We start from the raw sequence: 16,118 nt of genomic DNA, 5'->3' as shown, positions 1-16,118 counted from the left end.
TGTGTGTTTGTGGATCATCTGTGTCTGTCAGCTTGTTTGCATGTATATGTGTGTATGTTTGTGTGTGTGCTCCACGCTTAGATCCCCAGCAAAGTCAGCTAGGAACATCAATATGTGATAACTTTCTCAGTCACACACTCACATACACACATGCGCGCACACACACCTACGCGTGCACACTCACATACATACGAGTCCACACACATGCACATGCGCACACACAGATGCACACACACAAACAAACACACACACTCACAGCCAGACACTTTGTGACCACTGGGTGGCGCCAGCAATGGCTGCCTCGCCAACAGTCTGTCTGTCCCTTCCTTCTTTGTGTTTAAATAATATGTGTTAAATGTATGTTTTAAGTGTTTTTAGCTTGTTTTATGTGGAGGGTGGGGGGAAGGGGGTTGAGGGAAACTTTTTCCAATCACTTACCTCAATGGAGATGCAATTTTTTTCTGTATCGTATCGCCGTCTGCACTGCGGCCTAACATCAAGGAGTTGGCGGCCTTTGCTGGAGACTGACTTTTGAGAGCTCCACCGTGGGTGCCTACGGGAATTTAACATCTTTGTCGGGGATCGACCTCGGAGCTCCAATTGTGGATGCTTGCAGACTTAACATCACGGAGCTCGCGGTCTCTGGCCAGAGACCGACTTCAGGAACTCCAAGCCACAGGAGCTTTGACCGCCCCGATACGGGAGTTTCGATCTCCCCAACGTGGGAGCTTCAGCTGCCCTGACGCGGGAGCTTCAACCGACGGCTGCGAGAGCTCCGATCGCTCCGACGGATGGTTCGACTGCCTCGACCGCAGGAGAATAAAGAGGAAGAAGTTTGGACTTTTTTACCTTCCATCACAGTGAGGAATGTTGGGAATCTGCTGTGGTGGATTTTTATGTTAAATTTTATGTAGTTGTGTGTCTTGTTGCTTTTTTTTCATTTGACTGTAAGGTTATTCACATATCACTGTACCTTAATTGGTACATGTGATAATAAAAGACTTTTGAAACTTCCTTATTTCATTTGTGCTCAGTTTCACACACACAGTCACAATCCCTCTTTGTGCTGGGCATCTCCTCATAAATTCCTTTCTGTTGAAGGAGGTAGTAGTCAGGGTTCTGCTCAAATTGGCTTGGTGGCCACCTCATGCTCATAACATGCCACTTCCACCAATCATGGATTGGATTGCTCTCCTTTTACTGCACAAGCCCAGGGATTTGATCTCTTCCTGAACAATGACCTGATGAATAATGCATCTTTCACCAACATCCCACACTTGCTCTCTCCAGTCCGACCCACACTCAGCCTCCCTAACACTGTAGGACAGGAATTTCCAGACATTGTTTCTTGCTGATTATGGACTCACCTTGTGTAATTCCACAGGAGTGGGCAACGTTATTTCTTTGATCTCCTCCTTGATCTTCTTCAACTCCAGTATTTTGTCCTTTGCCGTCACAGTTGCCAGCGAGTGTTCACTCTGGCCCTCACTGCACTCGGCTGTGGAGCCCTCAGCCTGCAGCTTGTCCAAGCCAGGATGCTCCACGGATTGTGACAGATGCCCTTCGATTCCCAAAGTCAGCTCAGTTCCAGACATTATGGAAGCCTGTGGAGAGACAGGGAGTTGTAGCGGATCTGGCAACATGGGAGACAGCAGCACATGCAGCCTCTCATCTCATCGGTGCGGCACAGTGGCGCAGTGGTAGAGTTACTGCCTTACAACACCAGAGACCCGCGTTTGTCTGTTCTCCCTGTGCCCGTGTGAGGTTTCTGGGTTTCTTCCCACACTCCTAAGACATACAGGTTTGGTAAAATTGTAAATGGTCCCTTGTGTGTAGCATAGTGCTAGTGTATGGGGATCACTGGTTGGCATGGATGCAGTGGGCCGAAGGGCCTGTTTCCAGGTGTATCTCTAAACTAATCAAAATTAAATTAAACTAAATCTCCATGTCATTAGATCATGGATGGTCTGCCCACCTGCTCCATTTATCTTTGCTTCATGGCTCTTATTAGCCATATCCAGCCAAATGTAATGAGTTCAGATCTGAAATTTTCAGTGTCTTCCGCCCATTCCATCTGTCATTTGGGAACAGATTTCTCTGTACTTTGCCTTTTGCCTTAAAGTCCTTTCATTACCTGACTTACCGTTCCAATTAAGCTCACACCCATTGATTCTGCACAGTGTTATCAGAGGAATCTATTACTCTCCATCTATCCTATGAAGCTGCTTAATCATCATAAAGACTTTAATTTGCCTGTATCAACAACTTTTTGGAGAATTGAATTACAGATGTAATTCTTGCTGTGAGGGAGTGCAGCGTAGGTTTACAAGGTTAATTCCTGGGATGGCGGGACTGTCATATGCTGAGAGAATGGAGCGGCTGGGCTTGTATACTTTGGAATTTAGAAGGATGAGAGACAATCTTATTGAAACATGTAAGATTATTAAGGGTTTGGACATGCTAGAGGCAGGAAACATGTTCCCGATGTTGGGGGAGTCCAGAACCAGGGGCCACAGTTTAAGAATAAGGGGTAAGCCATTTAGAACGGAGATGAGGAAACTGAGAGTTTCACACAGAGAGTTGTGAGTCTGTGGAATTCTCTGCCTCAAAGGGAGGTGGAGGCCGGTTCTCTGGATACTTTCAAGAGAGTTAGATAGAGCTCTTAAAGATAGCTGAGTCAGGGGATATGGGGAGAAGGCAGGAACGGGGTACTGATTGTGGATGATTAGTCATGATCACATTGAATGGCGGTGCTGGCTCGAAGGGCCGAATGGCCTACTCCTCCACCTACTGTCTATTGTTTATGGTCCTCCACTGTTTTGGCAAAATGGTTGGTTGAGCACTGGCATGTTTCCTTGCTGTATCTCTCTGTGATTCCCTAGCTCTGTGGCATGTCCTAATCTCACTTCAAAGCAACTTGGGCTAATTTTCTCTCATTGTGGCATCTGCAGTTGGACAGGATCCCAAGCAAGCCACCTGGTAGGAACAGATATGGACAGAAAGACAGTGTGGAGACCCTCTCTCCAAAACTAAGAATTTTCTCAGCTGATATATCTGCATTGATAAAAGTAAACAGAGGCAAGGGGGATTTTTAACAGTATCTATTTGGATGGTCTGTAATATCCACAGTATTCACCATTGAGTTCCACAATCATTACATTAATTGATGAGCACTGTTAATGCACGGACAGGCCAATCGTTCATCAATAAAAGCGGATGGCTCATTTTTGTCAATACGCAACATTTAGCGACCACTGTAGCTGGTTGGGTCACACTACCTTGAAACTAGTTGTATACATACTTTAGTTTTTGCACTATCGTGGTCTGGTTTACTTGGTGTAACTAACAATTTGCTGTATATTTATTTTTGTTGATGTTGCATTAAATGAGGCTGTGAAGCTGCGGTAAGTAAGAATTTCATGGTTCCGGTTCACATCTGGTGCACATTTCAAATGAACAGCCTTGAGTTATTGCATGGGTTTTATATTGAAACCAGTGTTGATACACACAAAGCGAGATCAACAGAGAGGAAAGAAGACAGGGGCATGAGTGCACAGCTGGAGATATGTGCTGGAGAGAGGGCATCAGGCTTCCCATTCCCAACTCTAAACCTAATGCTTCTAGTGGCAGGATGGACCTCTTCAAGATGGATGGTTGCACCTTGGTAGGATTGGAATCACAGCCGTGCTAGATGGTGAGATTTGGAGCGGTTGGGGTTTGGACTAATTAGGCAGTGGGATGGGTGCTGGCAAGAAGTCATGCAAACAAAGAACAAAGAGCTCTGAAGAATGGATGAGGTGGATATCAAGAAATAGTATGGGAGCTGGGAGCAGTTTACAACAAAGTGAATGGTATGTGTAGAATGAATGTATGCAAACACAGAGAGTGCGTTTTCAGCTGCAAACAGACATGATACAATGGTGAAACAAGAACCAACAATGTGCAGGGTGGCATAGTGGCGTAGCGGTAGAGTTGCTGCTTTACAGCACCCATAGCGCCAGAGACCCGGGTTCGATCCTGACTACGGGTGCTGTCTGTACGGATTTTGTACATTCACCCCATGACCCCCGTGTGGGTTTTCTCCGAGATCTTCGGTTTCATCCCACACTCCAAAGATGTACAGATGTGTAGGTAAATTGGCTTGGTATACAGTAAGTGTAAATTGTCCCATGTGTGTGTAAGATAGTGTCAATGTGCGGGGATTGCTGGTCGGTGCCGATTCGGTGGTCCGAAGGGCCTGTTTCCACGTTGTATCTCTAAACTAAACTAAACTAAATAATAGGAACAGGCATTCCTGGTTTCAAAGTTCCTGGCTCAGAAAAGACAAGAAATTGAAGAAAGGACTGGGTTGCAGTACTGTAGTGTGAGTGACAGATAATGAACAATTTGAGGTGGCCAGAATGTGAGTGCAAGGGGTCTGTTAGGTGTTTTCCAAAGGCCAGCTGATGGTAGGAATAGATTGAGGAGTAAATGTGCAGTGAACTTGTCGGGGGAGGTCCAATAAATATGGAGTGTGGGATTAGAGTACTTCAGCTAATATTGCTTGGGGAAATCTCAGAGTAAAGGGAGGGGGCTGCTTTCAAAGAGTGCATGGAAGAACTATTTTGGTTGATATATTCCTGCCTTGAAACCAGGAGGAAGGTATTGTTAGGTTAATTCTGCCCAATGAAGTGAGCCCCACAGTCCTCAGCAGAGGAAAATGTAGTGAACATTAACGTTCTGATATTTATTTTAAATCCAAGTCAGGATTTATTGCTCATCGCTAATTGCCCGTGAACTGAGTGGCATGCTTATTCATTTCAGAGGGTATTTAAAGGTCTGAAGTCACATACAGGCCAGACCACACAAAGGTACCGTAGCAGTTTTGCTTCTCTGAAGATAATTATTTAAATGACAACCCAGTACCTTCAGTTTCATTGTTACTGACAAGTAGCTTTTGTTTTTATCACTGACTCATAGAGTCATAGTAATACAGTGTGGAAACAGGCCCTTCGACCCATCTTGGGCCATGCCAACCAACATGCCACATTTATAGCAGTTCCATCTGCCCATATCCCTATAAACCTATCCTATCCATGTACCTGTCCAAATGTCTCTTATATGTTATGATAATACCTACCCCAACTACCTCATTTGGCAGCTTGTTCCATATACCTACCAACCTTTGTGTAAAAAGTTACCTCTCAGGTTCCTGTTAAATCTTTCCCTCCTCACCGTAACCTGTCCTCTAGTTCTTGAATCGTCTACTCAGGGGAAAATACTTTTTGTATTTACCCAATCTATTCCTTTCATGATTTTGTACACCTCTATAAGAACACCCCTCATCCTCCTGTGCTCAGGTGAATAGAGTCCTACCCTGTTCAACCTCTCCCTACAGTTCAAGCCCTCAAGTTCTGGCAACATCTTTGTAGATTGGTTGTTTCCTACTAACCAATTGTAGTGCTAGTTAGTAGTTGCTCCGCCTAATATGCAAGAGCTATACCAAGAGTTTGCTTACGTAATTCAGTCTGAGTAGCTGTTAGGTACTGTAACGTCCTGCAGACTAATGCTGTAAGTGGACTTTAATAAATAAGTGTTGTATTTTAACATGTGTACGACTCTACTCGTTACATGGTGTCAGAAGTGGGATACGAACCCACACCTCCACTTGGAGACCATTTTACTTTTGAGCCTGCTGTTTTAGACGCAAACGGACAGATCCAAATGCCTGCCGAAACGATTGATGACCCTGCTGTCCTACTTGCAAAGTTTAGAGTTGTGTGACCTCCCCTCAAACTCTATTATCGAACATACCGAGTTTTTTGCTCGTATGCAACAAGTTGCCGATAGTGTTTTATTAGTGACTTGAAACACATGGCTGCACACTGTCATTTTTTAGATTTATACAATGAACTGATCCGGGACAAACTCGTTGGAGGTATGCTTAATGACAAGGTGAGAGACAAATTACTTCGTAACACTGAGCTGTCTCTTTATCAAGCTGAACATGCCTGTCAGATTGCTGAGATGACGATATCTCACACTAAGTCTGTGATCTCTGGCCAGCACTCGCAGTATAATGTTAACTTTACAGACACTCCTGTCGTAACAGGCATCCGCAGCCTTCCCCAGCCTGGCAGCAGAGAAGGTCTACTGCTCGATGTCCTAATTGTAACTATTCTCATGCTCCGGGTCGGGAGTTCTGTATTGTTTATGGTAAAATTTGCAATTTCTGCAAGAAATTCAACCACTTTGCAAAATGTTGCCATTCCCTTGCGACTCAATCCGTCCCAAGGCCGAGTTTGCACCTGTCACAACATGAGTTTGCTGATAACGAAAGCCGAGAGCTTGAGGTGCCATCCTCCGCTCAGCTCTCTGAAAGTGAAGATAACAGTTCAGCCATCCACTCTCTCCTCCCTTCCTCTAATGAGCAACTTGACCCTGAGGTAACCATGTTTGTGAATAACAAGCCTGTGATTGCAAAGATTGATACCGGAGCGAAATGCAATGTCATCTCGTTATCTGAGTTTAAAAAAATATATAATGCTGAACATGTTGAAAAGGCCTCGGCCACGCTTCAGGCCTATGGGGGTGATGTTCTACACCCCCTTGGACAAACTGATTTAAACTGCATCATAGACTAGCAATCTCATACCGTAAAGTTTTATATAGTCAAGGGGGATTCTGAAACTCTACTTGGTATCAATGCATGTCACGATCTAGGCCTAGTCTACTTTGGCCGCGCTGTCCATCAACTCTTTCTCGCTGAGGGCCCCACTCAGCAAATACTCTCTCAATATAGAGAACTATATAACGATGAGCTTGGTAAGCTGCCCCTCAAGTACAACATCGCTGTTGATCTCTAAGTAACTCCTGTGGTTCGAGCACCACACCGTGTTCCGCGTGCCATGTGTGACAGAGTACATAATGAGCTCAAGCGGATGGTCTCCCTGGATGTCATTGCTGAAATTACTGACCCATCTGACTAGGTTTCCACCGTGGTGATTGCAACGAAGAAGAACAAGGAGGAAATCCATATCTGCATAAACTACAGGAATCTCAACACAGCTATCAAACACCCGCACTACCTTATGTGAACGATAGAGGAAATTGCTGCTCAAATAGGCAACGCATCAGTGTTCTCCGTTCTGGATGCCAAAAGTTCATTTTGGTGGATTCTGCTGGCCACAGACTCGTCGAACCTTACCACGTTCGGCACCCCCTTCGGCCATTACAAATTCCTGAGAATGCCCTTTGGCATCAACTCTGCAAGCTAGGTTTTCCAGCGCACAATGGTACAACTGTTTGCGGGGTATCCATGCGCCATTATTGTTGATGACATTTTCGTCTACGGGCACGACTTGGCTGAGCATGACGCTAATCTGAAGAAAGTGCTGGACCATGCCAAAAACATTCAGCTCAAACTCAATCCCCTGAAGTGCAAGTTTCGGGTCCCGGAAGTTACCTAAGTCAGACTTGTTTTCACAAGTGCTGTAAATGGACTTTAATAAATAAGTGTTGTATTTTGACGTGTGTATGACTCCACTCACTACAATCTTATAAATCTTCTCTGCACCACTTCCAGCTTGACAACATATTTCCTATAACATGGTGCCCCAAACTGATCCCAATACTCTAAATGTGGCCTTACCAATGTCTTATACACAAAATTTTGACTGATAAAGGCCAATGTGCCAAAAGATTTCTAGACCACCCTATCTACCTGTGATGCCACTTTTAATGAAACTTTGTACCTCATTTAATAATGAATAAATAATGGATTGCTGATGGAATAGCTAGGAGTAAAACTGATTTGATAGAGGACTAAATTCAGTGGGCATTAGCTTCAATTAACTGATACCAGTGATTGGTGGACAAAAATCCTTTGTGTTAAAATATATCCTTTGAGGTATTGATACACAGGTTGGGAATACTGCTTTCTGGAATCAGGTGCACCATGTTATTTCTTGTTTTTTCAGACTGCACTGAGGAAGATGGTCCCACTCCTGCTGCTCTTCCTATGCCTTGCTGTATGTGGGGATTTTAATTTTGCCTACTTAAGGAGGCTGGGGCACACATGTGCATTTAGAATGTTGTGGCACAAATGTGGGTGATTACTGAGAGTACTTGCCTGTGCCACCTGGCAAGGAGAAAGGTCTTACCATGGCATGTGGTTTGATAATCCGTTCTTTGCGTCCTCACCTACCCAGTGGGCACAAGCGGGCATCTCCAGCAGGTTCCCCGGCAATGAAACAAGATGAGAGGAAACACACCAACACCGCCGACCCTAACCACATCCATCCATCGCCCGGGTAACAAAGTGATAATGTGCAGAGATTATCCACAACCACACACACCAACAACATTTCCAACCAAGGTGAGAGGAGGGCAGAAGTCTGGCCCAGCCGGAGCATCTTGAGATTTACAGAGCACAGCAACAATAAAACAAGAGCAGTTACCTCAATTTCTCTCAACAGTTCAGACTGTCCACATGTTTCTAAATCTTCCAGGGCCTGAGACCAAAACTTGTCTTCCTGGTCTTGGTCGGATCCGTTGTGATTGCTAAGGAATCTGTTTAACGTACGAACCAAAGTGTCAGTATCTTCACCTCTATGCCCTCAGCACCAATGGGGCAAAGGTCACGATTCCCTGACTGAACTGAACCTGGGGAGAGGTGAGGAAGAGTGGAGAAATGGGAAAGCTGGGGGATGGGGACAGGACAAAGGACTGGAGTTCTGCTGGCTTCTGGTGGGCAACCTTGGGAATTCTCCGCTCCTGAGGGTTGTGGAGCCCAGGGGTGTTTAAGGGGGAAGCCGATACCGTTTGTAGGATCGGGGGATTGGGGGCTATGGGGAACCTACCCAGTGGAGGAGTTGTGGCCTGGGTTAGATTGTCCAACATCATATTGAATGGTTGGTCAAGCTGGCGGGGTCTGGTGGCCTTCCCTTCTCCCATTTCGTGTTCTTACTTAGGAGCAGGGGATGACGAGTGGGGATTTGAACGTGGTACCAGTGGCCCCAGGATAGTCACATAGGTACATGGATCATGGGCACATGTGGGCCCTGAACGACAGCAAGAAAGAACAAATCACCAAAGGATAGTGATTCAGCTAAAACAATACATGGTGAGGAATTGCACCGGTGAAACACAGAAGATGCAGGAGAGTATGTAGGATGGAGGGGAGGGAGGTGCAGGGAACGTCCTGGGCAGTGAGAAGGTTGATGACAAAAGAGCTCAGAGTTGAGACACAGACAACCTGAGAAGAGAAAAAAAACAAAGACAATGTAACAGACAACATGGTGAAGATGGAGACACAATGAGGACAGTATGAAAAGCTACCACATTCAAATACACATGCACGTGGCCTCAAAAAGGGAAGCAATATCCTGACTTTCAGACCTCCTTTTGGGCTTCAGTCAAGGGTTTAAATAAGTGAGAACATTTCAGGACTGTTCGCAGGGACGCATACCGAGACAGACATCAAGTGCTGCTTGAAAATCATCAACTCGGTGAAAGGCTGCCAGAAACCTGTTGGTCTTCCAGGAGCATGAGGAATGTGTAAGGGAATGCTGCCAACTGCAAACATTCCAGGCTCTGAGAGTATGTGCTGAGGAATGCACTGAAGATCGTGTAGCCAATGCAAAGCCTTTGTGGGGAGGGACTGCAATCTAAGGTCCTACTAACTGAACATGAGCGGTTATTCCTCTGTAATCATCTCACAAACACTTAAATGGTGCATTATTCAAAGAGCCTTCTTGAGTGGCAATAGTACTTTGCACATAGAATGTATTAATTTGATGACACCACAAAGCTATTGAATTGTCAACACTCTGAATGTAATAAAAGCCATGTACTATCTGGTATGATTTACATTTATAAAGTCTATTTTTGAAATTAAAAATCTGTTTAAAACACAGATACTGCATGATAAATTCTTAGTGTTCTAAATAGTGGGTGTGAGGTTGCAGTTTTAATGGGTTTGTTATATTTTTTACAGTGATGTTGTAGCCTGGCCTATCGCTGTACATGCATGATGGGTGGACTGTTTAAAGAGGAACATGAATGGATTGATGCACTTGTCAATGGAATGATTTGTGAAGGAAGCCATGTACTGATTATGCTGCATTTCCTGCATGCATTTTTATGAATAAAGTATATTTTTGGAAATAAAAAGGGACAGATGTGGAATTTTTTTTGATTTAATTCGCACAAAAATGCACATTCCACGGGCACATCCCATGATGGAGGAGCAAGTGCTGAGGGACCCACTGAGGGTGCAGACACCGCAAAGGCTCTGCGGGGAGGAAACAGTCTGGGACTCTGCTGCTGCTGGACACAGGGGCTGGCCCTGTGTAACACCTCATGGTCTGACTGCATTGTTTAATGAGAAAACCTGAGTGGTGTGGCTGCTAAGGGAACTGATGGTACAGAGAAAGACATGTCCTCATTGTATTTGCTATAAATATTATAAATAAAATACATTTTGGAAAATAAATCAATTCAATTTTCAGAGATAGTCACGCAATGTCCCTTCTTTAAGTTGATGATTTGTATCCTCAAAGGCGTTAGACCTCTTTCCCCACCCTCCCCCATTCATCTGCAGGCTCTTTATTCAGCTGTTGTGAATCCACTGTATTCCTTTCTCTAGGGGCCATAGGAGGAAGGATTAATGAACCTGACTGATGCAAAGAATCAGGAACACATAGGTCTCTTCAATGAAGAGTTGGGTGACTGCCAGGAAGTGAAGCTTTCTATTTGATTTTAACCATATATTTTCAATGTTTTTGAGAGTGTGCATTTAAGTTTTTTTAAAACATGACAAGTATTTGATATCTGGGTGCTTTGGCAACCCCCTTGGGCCTGGGTGGGACCTCATTCCTGGGCCAGTCCAAGGATAGGACTGCCACTTTCAGTGGGAGAAGGATCGGGGGCCACACTGGAAAGAGAAGTGTAGTTCAGGTACAGAGACGCACCAACTTTGGGGTAGCAAAAAAATCTTCCTGACTGACAGTCAGTAATAAATGTTTCCCATTGAACTGAAGCACACTCAACTGTGGAAGAAGAAGTGGTGACTGGAACAGAATTGCAATGGAGATCCTTCTCTTACCCAGCTGCCTTGTCCCAATCATCCTTGCTGAAGGCACCATCTGTGCAGGGATAGCTCTTCCGACGACTGCTTTGTGCAGGCAGGCTGCTCCTTCGGCTTGTATCCTGCTCCCCATGAGGTGGTAGCACAGCCCCTCCAGACTGATGATGGTAGGAACCTAAACGTCAATGAAGAATGTTGCAATAATGCAGGCATTACACCAGAGTCCCTAACCTTGCCCATGATTAGTTTAGTTTAGAGATACAGCATGGAAACATGCCCTTCGTCCCAACGAGTTCCCTCCCACCAGCAATCGCCCATACACTAGTTCTATCCTACACACTAGGGACAATTCAGCACATTGACCTTTATCAGTCAAAGTACTGAGTATAGAAGTTGGAAGGCCATGTTGCAGAAATATAAAACGTTGGTGAGGCCATATTTAGACTATTGTGTTCAGTTTTGATCACCATGTTATAAGAAAAATGTTGTCAAGCTCGAAAGGGTTCAGAGAAAATTTACCAGGATGTTGCCAAGACTCAAGAGAGCTGTAGGGAGAGGTTGAGCAGACTAGGGGTTTGGTCCTTGAGGCGCAGGAGGATGAAGGGTGATCTTATAGAGATCTCTCTCAAAATCATGAGAGGAATAGATCAGGTAAACGCAGAGTTTTTTGCCCAGAGTTGGGTAATCGAGAATCAGAGGACATAGGTTTAAGGTGTCGGGGGGAAAGATGTAATGGGAACCTGAGGGCTAATTTTATATCGAAGTCACGTGAGTGACTACGTGAAGAGCTCGCCAGCCCGCATGCGCGCCAATACGTCAAACGCATGGCCCGTGGTTTGGCTGGGGGGAACGTCGGTAAGTTTAAAAACCTTTCAGGTAAGTGCAAATGTGCACAGGGAGTATTTTGTGTGTAATTCCAACGTGTCTCTAGATTTTTACTATGGAGAAGCCTCGGACAAAACCAAGACGGGCCGCTGTAAATCCGGCAGCAGAAGACCGCGGCAGTGCGGGAAGCCGGCGGCCGTCCATTTCTACCTCAGAGTCGCTGGCAGCTCCGGTCTGCACAGCTAGCTCTGATTTGGCTCCTAAAGGGAGCAGCTTGGGAGCCCCGAAGGGGGGGAAAAGCCACAGCAAAATCAATGAGACAAGTCCTGTCGGACGATTCAGGCCAGGAGGATACTGCTCCCACATCCATGACAGATGTAATAGGCCGTTTGTCTCAGTTGGAGCATCTAATGGAAAAGATGCTGGCACATAATATGCTCCGTGCTATGGAGGCATACGCAGGCAGTTCGACTCAAACGCCTGTGGCTACTCCTGGTTCAGGGTTGCTATATTCCTCCCACTCAGCGCAACGATGAGGCTGGATAAGGCAGTTATATTTGATAATAATGTGACCTTTTATATAGATGAGTTACTTAAGTAGAGCAGATCAGGTGCACTAGGCTTTAAGTTGGAGCTCTTGGCATATCCACCAGATTGCAGATTATGTGTGGTTACATATATTAAAGAATACATAAAGGTTACAAAAAACCTTTGAGGCAGCAAATGGACTGTCTTCATCAGTCATAAAAAACCACATAGAAGGGTAATGGTGCAGACCATTTCTAGGTGGTTAAGATGCGTTTTAGCTAACGCGGGAGTGGATACTGATGTATTTAAATCTCAGTCTACTAGGGCTGCAGCTACTTCGGCAGCGAGTAATATGGAAGTTCCGCTGGATCACATTCTTGCATCAGCAGGATGGGCCGACGAGCGAACTTTTCAGACATTTTATAATAAACCAATTACCAGGCCTGGTTTATTTGCTAGCAAAATTTTAAGTTGTGTTAATTGAATCAACTGTTTATCCCTGATGTGAAGGGACTATTTTTTCCATTAAAGCATGGACATGTTTGAAAATTAACATCATGTTTCAATGAAGTACGTTTCTTCAACCATGGTTGGTCGACTGGAGCAGTGTGTCTTCATGGAGACTGGTTCACTGCATGAAACCACAGAGCTTTGAAGGCTTCATGTAGTCACTCACGTGACTTCGATATAAAATAGAAAGATTAAACGAGAACTTACCGTTTGAAGTTTGATCTTTATTTTATGAGAAGTTGAAGTGAGGGAATACGTGCCCTCCGCTCCCAACCCTACTTCTCATAACGATAATTTGGTAATTCTAAGGTTGTTAATCTTTCTATAGCTTAAGTTCAGCAACTAGTCTGTGGTTTCATACAGCTGCTCTGAAGATTGGCGCGCATGCGGACTGGCGGGCTCTTCATGTATTCCCTCACTTCAACTTCTCATAAAATAATGATCAAACTTCAAACGGTAAGTTCTCATTTAATCTTTCTATTATTTTACACAAAGGGTTGTTGATGTATGGAACAAGCTGCCAGAGGAGATAGCTGAGACAGGTACCATCACAACGTTCAAGAACAATTTAGACAGGTACATTGACAGGGTATGTTTAGGGGGATATGGGCCAAATGCAGGGACGTAGTTGGGACGAAGGGCCTGTTTCCATGATGTGTTCTGTACAACAAAAATCACTACCACATGATGGCAGCAAACACCATCAATCAGATTCCAATATCCTGGTTCTGTGTTCTGATTAGGAAAGTGAGCAGAAATACCATCAGCACTGTCAGTTACAGCTGGATAGTGAACGCGAAATTCTGATTTTAATATTTAAATATTGCTTCACCATGACCTGAGTACATTGAGATGTAAAGTTCAAAACTCTGTAGAATGGAGCCAGTCCATAGCTAATCAAGATGACCGTACTACCATGAGTCAGTCATGACCTTTCTAAGTAGCCAATTACTGTCCAGATTGAAATTAAATAAAAAGTATAGATGCTGGAAATATGAAATTAAAAAAGAAAACCTTTTCAAGTTTTAATACATTAAAAAATGTTCTGATGAGAAGTTCAATACAAGTTCTAATGAAGGGTCTTCTACTTGAAACGTTGATTGTTTCTCTTTCCACAGATGCTGCCTGACCTGCTGAGGTGTTCCAGCATGTTTTGTTTTACTACCCAGGTCAAATTCTGTTCCTGACGAGTAACCAATCAGCACCCAGATCAAGCAGTCTCCTGTCCTGTAGCCAATCACCACTCAGGTTAACTCTGTGATGGTCCAATAGCCAATCACCACTCAGGTCAACCCTGTTGCAGTGGAGTAGACAATCATTAAGGTCAAAGTGTGTCTGTCCAGAGTGAGTAATTAAGCAGGCTTGTCCTGGTGGCAAGTTGTTCTTGTTTAGACACGAAGTGCTAGAGTAACTCAGCATAGGTTAGGCAGCATCTCTGGAGAAAAAGGATGGGTGTCATTTCAGGTCAGGACGTCGGAACCCTTCTTCAAGAACATTTTCTCCAGAGATGCTGCCTGAGCCACCAAGTTATTCCAGCACTTTGTGTCTATCTTCAGTGTAAACCATAATCTGCAGTTCCTTCCTTCACAAGTTGTTCTTGGTTCCTGGTTCTCATTGACTGAGCTACTCCCTCTCTATAGAATTTGGTGGAGAGTACTTTTGCATCGATCCCTCTCACTCCACTTCTTGTTGGGGGGGGGGGGGGGGGTAAGTTTTGTCACTGTTCACTACTTGGCTGAGATTGTGAATTTGCTCCGTGGATACAAAACTGAACTACCTTCCCGTAGCACAATGTACTTGTGCGCACAAATGCTTCAGCAAACCCGTCCTGAAGGTGAACAGCACGTTGAGTTGGCCACACTCCAGACGAATAGTACAGACCATTTCCAAGGATCTCACTTTGGCTTCCAAATGCTCCTTCCATTCCCGAGCCATCCCAGGACTCCATGGCACTATCCATGCTTGGAATGGTGTTTGAGTAGATCTTGGAGAATTTACTTGTCTTCTGTAAATCAGGAAGCTCATCATCAGGTTCACTCAACTCACTCATGGCACTGGATTTCTTTGAAAAATAACCTGGAAAAGAGTTTGAAATCTGAATTAAATACAGATTTGTTTTTCTCATTCATTACCCGGAAGCATCTAACATACTTAGTTTCCCTAACAGGCCTACGGTTTAGGGAACAGTAGTGTGGAGAAACCGCCTGGCTTTGAAAGGCACAAGGGACCTCAGCTGGCAAACTGTTTAAGAAGGAACTGCAGATGCTGGAAAATCGAAGGTACACAAAAATGCTGGAGAAACTCAGCGGGTGCAGCAGCATCTATGGAGCGAAGGAAATAGGCAACGTTTCGGCCCGAAACGTTGCCTATTTTCTTCGCTCCATAGATGCTGCTGCACCCGCTGAGTTTCTCCAGTATTTTTGTGTACCTTCAGCTGGCAAACTATCTGAAATGATTTGCTGCCGAGAGAACAGGATAAGGTTGCAATCAGCAAGCCAGCAAGAGCAGATCAATAAAACAAAAAATGGTTTTGTGGCTATGTTTGTGCTTAGTATATGGAAAAGCCAATTTCAACTGAGACCCGAGACATGAAATTTTAGAAAAATCATCTGCACCTCTTCTTATTAATTTCATACTCAGTACGTTTTAGGCACAAACACTCATCTGTGGCATTGGGTATGGTTGGATTTGATGCTTAAGTTTTTTTTTTCTTCACAAGGAGATTTTATTCAGTTAATTACAGTTACAGAGTACTGAGGAGATCAGAACTGCCTTGTAGTTTGCAAACATCAATCAATCATTAAATTACAATGTTGTCATCTTTATCCATAATGCAGTGACCAGTGTCCACGGAATACCTCCAGAGTCCCTGTGGACACCGCATGTACCGTCTCCAGGGACATGAGGGCCACCCCTCTCCTTACTGAGTGATCAAATATCAGGAGCATGAGGCTGAAATGAAGCCACAATTTGAGGAGCACCTTTGAGAAGCACCCCCTTCAGATACTCATACAGGGGCTGCAACCTCTAACACTCCACATTGTCTCAGAAAAGCTACTTCCCGTTGTACAGTTGTTAAAATAGTCAAATGTTGAGGATACTTATTTACTGGACAGCGAGTGACCGATTCACAATTTCCTCCCCCACTCCTCAGCTTTGGTGGCAGTCATGTAAATTGATATGTACC

General features: G+C 44.5%; 1 protein-coding gene across 1 annotated transcript in view; it reads right to left on the bottom strand.

The window, feature by feature from the left end:
- grip2 (glutamate receptor interacting protein 2) overlaps nucleotides 1-16,118 on the bottom strand; it is a 418,148-nt gene that overhangs the window by 10,222 nt on the left and 391,808 nt on the right. Inside the window, exons 19-22 of the mRNA XM_033036792.1 lie at nucleotides 14,831-15,007; nucleotides 11,087-11,243; nucleotides 8,439-8,550; nucleotides 1,368-1,604 (exon numbers count right to left, since the gene is read on the bottom strand). Coding sequence (XP_032892683.1) covers nucleotides 1,368-1,604; nucleotides 8,439-8,550; nucleotides 11,087-11,243; nucleotides 14,831-15,007 — 683 coding nt within the window. The remainder of the gene's footprint in view (nucleotides 1-1,367; nucleotides 1,605-8,438; nucleotides 8,551-11,086; nucleotides 11,244-14,830; nucleotides 15,008-16,118) is intronic.

This window comes from Amblyraja radiata, chromosome 18 (assembly GCF_010909765.2).
Source record: "Amblyraja radiata isolate CabotCenter1 chromosome 18, sAmbRad1.1.pri, whole genome shotgun sequence".
Taxonomy (NCBI): Eukaryota; Metazoa; Chordata; class Chondrichthyes; order Rajiformes; family Rajidae; genus Amblyraja; species Amblyraja radiata.
The sequence above is the reverse complement of the archived record's forward strand: the minus strand, read 5'-3'. Positions and strand labels throughout refer to the sequence as shown.